Consider the following 9,546-nt stretch of genomic DNA (forward strand, 5'->3'; position numbering starts at 1 on the left):
CATTTGGCTGGGTACAATGCATTTCAAATTTCAGATCTCCTCTTACTCACAGCAACATTCAATTCTGTTGATCTTATACTTCACAAGTTGTGTGGGAAGGTGTCTGAACTTTTTGTCTAATCAGAGAATTCACTTCAATAGGTTTTTTGGACTCCAATTAGGAAAGACCTTAAATTAAACACTAGGGATATAAGAAAAAATGAATAAGATTGGAAAACACTGGAAAAATACTCAAGAATAGTTGCCATGGCAATCCTTCTCTGCTTTCATGTGCTGAAGAAGACACATCCCAAACACAAACATCTCTTAGAACCCACCTAGCTTCCAAGTCCAGGCACGGGCAGGGTGAGTGGTGCAGCTGCCCACATGGCACAGGCTGGGCTCTGCTGCCCCACCACAACGAGCCCCAGAGTCGGGTCCCACTGCCAGGGTCACATTGCACACCCAAGGTCATTCGAGTCACAATGCAGATCAGGGTGCTGCAGCGCATGGTATATTGCAGGATGTGCTTTCTGGGATCTTTCACTTCCACTGGCACTTTGAAAATCTACACCTTAGATTCAGGCTTCTGTGCAGCCTTCTCACAGGGACTGCACAGAAGATACATCTGAGACTTCCTTGGGACCTTGGGCTGCTGATCAGTCAGACTTCACACTCAGTCTAAGAACAGCGCAGCTCCTTTCACCCCAGTCACTCAAATTTCTCTTCCTGGGGGTGGGCAGCATTGTGGGGTATGGGACTGGCATGCATCCAACTCCCACCTAGGTATAGGGTCTGGATGTAGAATTAAGCAGACAGAGCCTCAGAAATCAAGCATCATTTGCACTGACCCATCTTCTGCAGCAGCTCCCACAGAGGACTAGAAAAAAAGCATCTGCCATGGCTGAAACCTGTCTTGTGCAACGGATTCTGCTGAGAGCAAAGCAGAGATTATGAATGAGCTGACAAAACCAGCCTGCTGTTGGCACAGGCACCAAGCAGAGACAGAGTAGCTATGCTGGAAGTGTTTCATCCATTACTGTCAGAGAAGTCACTTTTACCACTGATCCCGCTCTAATAAATCATGTTGCCAAGCAGTTTTATAGAGGCGTTATACATCCAAAGCTACTTATGGTTCTGTTAAAAGAGATGCATTTCTTTTTTAGCTCAGGGTGGCTGAAATGCTGTCACAGAAGAAAGAGAGCTGCTGCTCAGAGTGCTATTGTAAAAGAAGTATTATTGTAATTAAATAGGGAGGGACGACGTGAGCTAGGAGCCACAATCTTCCTCCTCTGACCCATCACCTTGGGGCAGCATTGCAAAACTGAAAATTTGTGACCATAAGCACAATAGCTGCTCACACACTCTTTGCCACGAGGATTGATGAAAATGGGGAAATAATGATGTTACTTCCTCATTCACCATAGATCACCCATCCCTTCAAAGTGACTGGAGTATTATAAGTCTGGCAAGATGTATATGGACAACTTAACCAATTAGCTCTTTTACAAAGGCTGTCACCTTCTTAATGCAGTGTTAGATATATTAAGGCATGTGTCTACAAAGTATTCCTTTCTGAAGCTAACCAAGTTCTCATTCTAGCAGTCTTAAAACTTCAGTCTGCAAATGTTCACCCTGTGGCTGCATTCGCTCTAGTGAGTTATTCAGTGACTACAGAAGACAAACAATAGATCAAAGTAGCTGGTCTACATACACACTACATATATATATATATATATATATACATTTATACCAATATGCACCTACATATATATATAAATATATAGGGTTTGCCACAGTTACTACCAGCAGGAAAATTCCTTACTAACAAGTGGAGTAGCTTAGGAAGGTTGTATATCCAGCACAGCTAAATCTACATGGCACGTGTATAATTCCCATCAAAATTATGTTTTTAAATTTGGCTTTGTTTAAACGCAGCCCTTCCCGTGGCCAGTCCTATTGCCATCAAACTACTGCTTTGCCTAGCACAGAGAGGGACCTGCCCACTTGCTAATAAGCAGCAAGGGCACTCCTGTCTCTGGGAGTTAGAGGTAATTACCAAGGCCACTTCCCTGCTGAGCCTGTCCAGCCCAGCAGGCAGCACAAACCACTGTGGGGCTGTTCCACTGCCCTGACAAGTGAGGCGATGGGAAAGGGGCCACGGGCAGCAATGCAGGATGTGATGCACAAACCCACTACATCCCAAAAACCCAGCAAGGTGACCCCCTGCAGCGCTGAGGGGCCTCAGCACGGAGAAACATCCACCTTTCAGTTTCCCTGGCACTGTCTTCTTAAACCAGCACACAACGGGCATCGTCATGGTGACCTCTCGAACAACTGAAAAGCACCAAAAGCTCTCAATTTCATCATTCACTGGAGAAATGAAAGGACAGGCACAGAAGAGAAGCAAGGAGGTCTCTAGGCAATCTGCTGCAGTCTAATCTCTCAGATATACTGCAGGGGATGGAGAATTTTTTTTTTGTTTTAACATCAGTTCAGCAGTCAAGTGCGTGTAACAGTGTCTGTGGCCATGCTGGCCTTGGGTCAAAATCCAGAATGCACCTCTGACTTCTGGCCCCAGCATAAAGAGATGGCTGGAAATTCTCCAATGTCAACAGCGACTCTGGCTGTCCAAACAAACATTCACTTGCAGTGACAGAGGCGTATCAAAAAGCTGCCTAAGGAGCAGAGACAGTCTGCTGGAAACCCTCAGACAAAAAGTGTTTCTACCTTTCCATAACCAGGGAAAAAAGGATGCCATGGATAGTAACTTTACGTTATTTCTAGAAATCAACCTGACAAATGCATGAGACAAAATCTACCTGGGTCCACCGAGCACAATAACAAAAATCCCTGGGCCACATTGTACTAGAGATAGGGAAATATTTAGAGGAGGTCTGAGCCCACAGTTGCACTGTTCCTGGAATCTTGTCTCAGGTGTCCACTACTGTCCATCACAGGGACAGGGCACCAAGCTAGATGGACCTCAATGAGACAAAATGTCTAACATTTCTGGATCGTAGATCATGTTGAAAATCAGTCACCAGTATTTATCTGAACATTAATGTGTTCACTGCCTGTAAACCCCAGCCACAGGAACACATAATTTTCCTCAGGTAAGTGGGCCCCTTGTTTCTACATTAACACAAATACATCACTTAAGCCTCTCAATGGCTGGAACCAATGAAGGAGATTATTTCATCAGCTCCTGTCTCTCACAGTCAGATAATGCAGGGCCACACCAGGATACCCAAAATAGTGATTTATTGGAAAAAGCATTATGACTATTTATAAATGCTGTGACATGAATTAGTACCCCAAACAGAAAGATAAACTGGCAACCTACGGTCTAGCAAATCAACTACTCCCACTGAGCACACAAAGTCAGTGATCAGAACAGAAGTTGTAAATCACAATATTATTATTTATTTATTTCAAAACTGTAGCAAAAGCAGACAAAACACAAGCATTTTTATATGTACAGAAAAGGCAATTCAGTTTGCTTAAGGCTTTGACATTATTTAACAATGTTTATGAAATTCTATCCTGCCTGCCTGATGCAAAAGGCCAGTAGCAGGGCTGCACAGGCAGAGCCTATACATGTTTACTCTCACTGTTGGATCTGAAGCTCTCTCTCTCTGTTCAGAGGGTATGCACTTTATAAAAGAACCCCACCATGCTGCTGAGCTGCGCAGATCTGTTTATACCAGGTTTATTAGCTGAGATTTCACAAGAAAAATTTTGAGAAATTTCAAGGTTTTGATCACTGAAGGATATTCAGCACAGGTTGCCAGACTGTATCCACACAAGTTCCAAAACAAACCTGGGAAGGCATAAACTGGACAATACTGTGCTCCTCTATTCCTTGCCCATATAGGCTAAAATAATCTGGGACATGAACAGTCCCTTTGGATTCAGGTACAAGCTTAAAAGGCCATTTGCTGCTTCAAAAAATCCTTCAAAAGCCTAATTTTTTGTTTGTCTTGATTTCTCTTTTTATTCTTTCTCCCCTTCACTGCAATCACTAACCACAGCCAATAGCTTTTCCCTGTCATGGTTGTTTGGTTTTTTTTGCTTAATTATTTGACATCTGCTCTTCTTACCCATCCTAAACTAGCTGCTCTTGCACACAGATGACTGAAACTCTCATGAAGTTCACAGCAAAGCTCTTATATGGCTCAGCAAGAGAGAAAAGGAAAGCACATCAAAACCTCAGGTTTTCTCCTTTTCCTGCTGAGATTTGTTCTCAGAAAGCAGGCACACGTGCAACAGCTTGACCAGCCAGAAGCCACAATGCCATATGACAAATGTCTCTTTCAGCTCCAGGGGAAAATGGTTTTTGGAAAGCACCTGAACTATGGGGTTCTTAACGGCCAGATGAGCACACCTCTTTTAGTGCAGGTAACGCATTATACACACCCAGTAGCAGGGTGTGTGTGTTCCCACCGGGGGCATTCTACTGTGTCCTTGGCAGAGCCAACAGCTAAAATGCTGGTTTGATGCCTGACATTTCAACATTGCCACTCTTCCTGAAACATGACCCACACTTGCTATTGTATTTGAAGTTTCCAAAAGGCTACTCATTATTTGCCCTGTTTTCCAGAACAGCCATCTTTTCCTTTTCCTCCTCTAAAGAAAACAGCTGGTCTGAGTAGCCCTTCAAAAATTGACACCTTTTAAGAAAAGTATTTTAGATTGGCACCCATGGTAGTTTCACCATTCTTCAGATGCACCCTCAGATCACAAGTAATAAGCATCTACTTTCTTCCCAGCCATGCATTTCTCTAATTCAATTAGACAACCACACGTATTTCTGCTTTGGCCCCTGCATAGGCTAGTTTTAAAGAAATGTTACACAAAAGTAATAGGAAGGTGAGAAAACAATCTTGAGGTCTCCAGGTCACATCGTCCAGCTGCTAGCTGAGATGAAGACACAGCACACACCAAAACATCTCTCCTCAAACAAAAGAAAGCTGCAAGCAGAATCTGGATCTTTCTCTGAATGGCATTTCTCAGACAGACAACAGAAGCGTTGATCTTCTGCACACTCTGTATTAATGTAAAGGATGTTTATTTTCTCTGTGCTGTGTTGGCAGTAATGCCCGTGTCCCTTTAGATAGTTTGTGGAATGGCAAAGATAAAAGCAGCATTTTACAGCTGCAGCAAACTGAAAGAGATAAAAAAGTCTCTGTATGGACTTCTGTCATGTTCCCCTGCCTGTCTCAGGTGAGACTAATAGTCTGCCTACGCTTACTCCTGTCAGGCACCAGTCAATTAAGTACTTTTGGCTTTCTCAGCACTGAACTCTGGAAGCACAAAGGAGATAAAAACAAGCCACAGAGAAATCAAGAGAGTCTGTGTGGCTGAGGATCTGATCTGGAATGAAGGAGTGGGACCATCAGGAGGGTCAGCAAGTGTTCTTCTAAAATTAGTTTTATGGTCCATAAAAGACTAAGGCATAGGCATGGAAAAAGGTTTCTTGCCCCTGTTGAATTCATAGTTTATTTTAAAGAGGACAGGGACACAGTGTGGGGAGGTTATCAGAGCAAGGCAGCCCCACAAGGAGCCAGACGTTCACTCCTTCACAAACCAGACCTCATTGCGGCGTCCGTAAGGCTTCATAGGGGGGTCATAACCATTGCACAGGTAGAAATCCTTGCGGTATGCAGCATCACTCCCCAGAGCAGCCTTCAGCTTGGCAGCATAGCTCACGTAATCTGCCTCTTTGGCATAGCCACCAAACTGCCTGCAAAGAAACCAGAGAGGTGTTGAGCAGTCCTGGAAAAGCAAAGAAGGAAGAGAGCGAGAACAATAAATAGCCACAGTATATTTAGACATGCATTTTGATCCAGGCCTTGCCAACGTGCACTCATGTGTGCACTGTTCAGTGTGAAGCAGCACACTTCATCTGGGACAGTTGAAGTCTCATGGGTGGCACAGCCAAGGTGCAGTCATCCACTGGGAGGCCCCAAAGGGATCCCCCCCAAACAGCCCCATATATATCAGCCAGCAGAATGGCCCTGCCCTGTGAATCAGCACCATATCAGAGAAACAACTTTCTAAAATACAAGGTTATCTCCAAGTCAGCTCAGCCCACACTCCCCACCAATGCTGTCAACAACCAAGTTCACTGTGGTGTGAACAACCGTCTGCTGGAAAGATCATGAAGGAAAGCCAAGCTCTAGCTTGCCCAAGAAAAAGGGGAGGTAGGAACACACCACTTGCAATTACAGAACACAATGCCATTTAAAAGGAGTGGACTGAAATGGGTCTGGTTTATGTCGACCTCCCACCAACAGGAATTGTTTCCACATCAGCCTGCACCTCACCACTCACCCTCAGGGCTGAAATTTGAGACAAAACAGGCTGATATTGCAGAAATTGCCCACACCCAGAGCAAAGGCCAAGCAGCAGTTGGAGGCAAGAAAGAAGTCTGTTAGAGTCGGCCAAAATAGTTCAAGAAAGTAGGCAGGGGAACCTCCGAAGGGTAAAGACAAGGTGAAGAGCTTATTGCTATTGTGATGCTAGTTTGAGTCCAGGCTGTCAGTCAACACCCCAAGACATTCAAAAGGTGACTTGAAGCAATGCAGCAGCTGCTTGTTTCCATGGTGGAGTCTGGTATGAGTCCATCTGAATGAGGCTTCAGTGGACAGTTTGTAAACTGCACCACAGAATATTCTTAATGACTATGAACAATCTGGAGCCCAGAAAGTGGGAAAAACAATAGATTCATACAATAGAAATTGCACAGTATCTTTTAGGGCTAGCCTCCACGCTTGTTTACCCAGTGGAAAAATCCATATTCCACATCGGTGCAGCATGACCAGGGGTAAGAAGTGTCATAAAACCTGTCTTCAGTCTAGACATACTCCTCCATCTCTTTCTGCCACATGTACCCCTTGTACAGCAAGTCACCTGGTAAAACAAATACTGCTTATCAGAGCACCCTAAAGACCTCATCACTTGAGATCGGAGATCCTAGGATGCCAGGATTCCTTACGTGGAATAAATGGTCATCCCCTGTCTTTCTTCAATCTTAATGCTTTCATCGGTAGGACATGGAGGGCTGTCTTGAAACTGGCTCGGGATCCGCAGAGAGACTTTCACCTTCTGCTGAAAGGAGCCATCTTCAGCAGGAAAAGCAGTGATGGAGACAGGAGCAGTCATGCCCATTCCAACTCCTGAAACAGACACAAAGGCATTACTAAAGAAGTCTAGGCTCTCAGGAACTCAAAAAATTAACAGTGAATTTATAAAAGCTAATTTTAGTTTTGGAAAACTCCTCATATGAACGAACTTCTTGTCAGGAGAGGGCTCCTCTGGGGAAGCAGACCAGCCATCATCAGACTTCTGCTTGGGCCAAGCTTCTCTCCACACCAGGAACCTGGGAAATAAGTGTCCCAACTGACCTCTGGAATTCTTTTTACTAATGGTGCTGCTTTTGTGGTTCTATTAGACACTCTGTTCTTCTGACAAATCAGCTGTAAGACAGCAGGGTCTGTAGCTCTACGGCAGGCCAGCGGCACGTATAAATCTTCATCAGCATTTAAATCAATACTATCTGCACTTAGTTGTGAGCCCACAGCCAATAGCTTTCTCCTAAAACCTTCCAAATGCTTCCAGACATCCTACAATTTCCAGTGCCCCAAAACTCAGTGCAGTTATGGCTTTCAGCAGGATTGTCCATGCTTTCCACACTCCAGGAACAGCGTGGTTTTTTCCTACTCATTATCACCAAGAAGTACCACATGCCATTGAAGACCAGTTTTCTTCACTCTTCTTGCAGCAGTAGGGAACCTCTAAACCTCATGATCCGGCAGCCATAAAAACAGTTGAGATCAAGCCATCTTTCTCATTTATTTTCCTTTGATGTCATACCTGTGCTTGTGTCACATGTTATAGAAGGCACCCTTTTTACTACAGCAACAGCAATCATCACCTTTCCGAAAATGTTGCTGCAAATACCATTTCCCACTGCATCCACCTCCTACTCCTATAGAGACTACACTAGTGCCTCTACTAGATGCTGGAGAAAAATGTTCAAGATCATGTATGTGCCTCAGAGCTACTCTGTAGTCTTCTCCTGCTATGAATGGTTAAAATGTGCACACTTTAGTAAGATGAGAATTAGAAGCAATCAACTGGAAGCACTGCCATAAAACATTCAAATATACCATTAAAAAGGAAGCTCACTGTTCATTACCCTTTCATGAATAAAAATAGCCAGATAAAATATCAAGGTCGTAACTGTTATTTCACTGCCCACAAGGGCACATAATGGAACTGAAGTGTCCCAGATACCCTGGATTTCACCAGCTACTGCTCACCCAGGGAGCTGTGATAGATACATGTCTGCCTGTCCTCATGTTATCCTGGGTGCAAGGTAACTCATTCCTGTTTAAACAAATAATTTTTGACATTTCATCCTGAAACAGAGACAGGTTATAAGCAGACTCATAGCATGAGTTGGCTGGGCACGACTTAACCTGTTGCAAATTTACTTTTACCGGTGAGGGGCCAACCCCATCAAAGACCTCCAGTGCCAGGAGCCACGAGCCAGGCGGGCCTGCAATGCCATTGCCTCCATCCATCCTGCTTTCACCAAGCCCCAACCACAAACACCCGCTAAGCCCCGCGGGGCAGGCAGCGTCTCTCACCCTTATCGTTGCTCCCTCCGACGTACTTGAGGAGCTTGACTGCCCCTTCCTTCGAGGCTTCGTCGAACGGCTTCCCTACCAGCTCCACCGCCGCGAACTTCCCGCCCTCGCACGCCCTCTCCTCGTAGCTGACCTGATCCTGGGGAAGGAGATGGGGATGGAGGCGCTGCCAGGAGGAACGCGCTGCCCGGGGGCCATCCCTGCTTTCCCTCGCCGCGCCTTAGCGCAGAACCGCCCGGGAACAGAGCGGCCGCCCGCCCCGGCACAGACCTTCTCGCCCTTGCTCAGCAGGCGGTAGGGCCATGCCTCCACCGTGCTCAGCAGCGAGTTCTTCACCATGCCCAGCATGGTGCCCCGGCTCAGCTCTGCCCCGCTGGGTTCGGCTCTGCCCCGCTCAGCTCGGCTCTGCCCCTGTCGGCTCGGCTCGGCTCGGCTCGGCCCCGCTCGGAGGAGGTGGGAGGGCCGGAGCCGCCCCGCCCGCAGCGCGGCCATCGCCCCCGGGGCGCGCCCGAGGCCGCCGGCGCCGCGGGGCCGGGGCCGTGCGAGGACACCGGGAGCGGCGGGAGTGCGGGGCCGGGAGCGGCCGCCCCGGAGGGTGAAGTGTGGAGGGCGCGGAGTAGTGCGAGAAGTCATGAAGTGCGGGAACAGATGGTATTCATCTCTGGGAGACAGGAAAATGAGAGGGGATATGAAAGGAATGAAATACAGGAAAAGGGAAGTACTGGCAATGTGTATCACGCATAGTGTGGAAGGGCACCATGGTCCTGGAATTGCAAAATCATAACCTCTTGTTTTTTTGGTCTTTTGTGGGTTTTTAAAAATAAACAGAACTAAAGAGGAACATAGTTGTTTTTTTAAGGAGGTGATCTGTGTCACTGGATATTGTAAGCTTTAGGTGAAGGGTAGATTT

The 9,546-nt window shown here is 46.2% G+C and overlaps 1 protein-coding gene across 1 annotated transcript; it reads right to left on the reverse strand.

The window, feature by feature from the left end:
- Positions 1-5,450: 5,450 nt before the first annotated feature.
- HEBP1 (heme binding protein 1) lies at positions 5,451-9,081 on the reverse strand. The gene is made up of 4 exons (XM_053978731.1): positions 8,907-9,081; positions 8,637-8,775; positions 6,980-7,160; positions 5,451-5,725 (listed from the first exon to the last, which is right to left on the reverse strand). Exons 1-4 carry the CDS (start codon positions 8,982-8,984, stop codon positions 5,554-5,556), a joined length of 570 nt encoding a protein of 189 aa, XP_053834706.1. The 5' UTR covers positions 8,985-9,081; the 3' UTR covers positions 5,451-5,553.
- Between the last annotated feature and the right edge of the window lie 465 nt (positions 9,082-9,546).

The sequence above is a fragment of the Vidua macroura genome, chromosome 5 (genome assembly GCF_024509145.1).
Source record: "Vidua macroura isolate BioBank_ID:100142 chromosome 5, ASM2450914v1, whole genome shotgun sequence".
Lineage (NCBI taxonomy): Eukaryota > Metazoa > Chordata > Aves > Passeriformes > Viduidae > Vidua > Vidua macroura.

Bases quoted from the DNA above. Each gene is read 5' to 3' on its own strand.
- HEBP1 (XM_053978731.1), bottom strand. From the start codon at position 8,984: ATGCTGGGCATGGTGAAGAACTCGCTGCTGAGCACGGTGGAGGCATGG. The intron at 8,776-8,906 runs GTCTGTGCCGGG...CTCCTTCCCCAG, and splicing joins TGCTGAGCAAGGGCGAGAAG to GATCAGGTCAGCTACGAGGA. The intron at 5,726-6,979 runs GTAAGGAATCCT...GTTTCTTTGCAG, and splicing joins GGGATGACCATTTATTCCAC to GCAGTTTGGTGGCTATGCCA.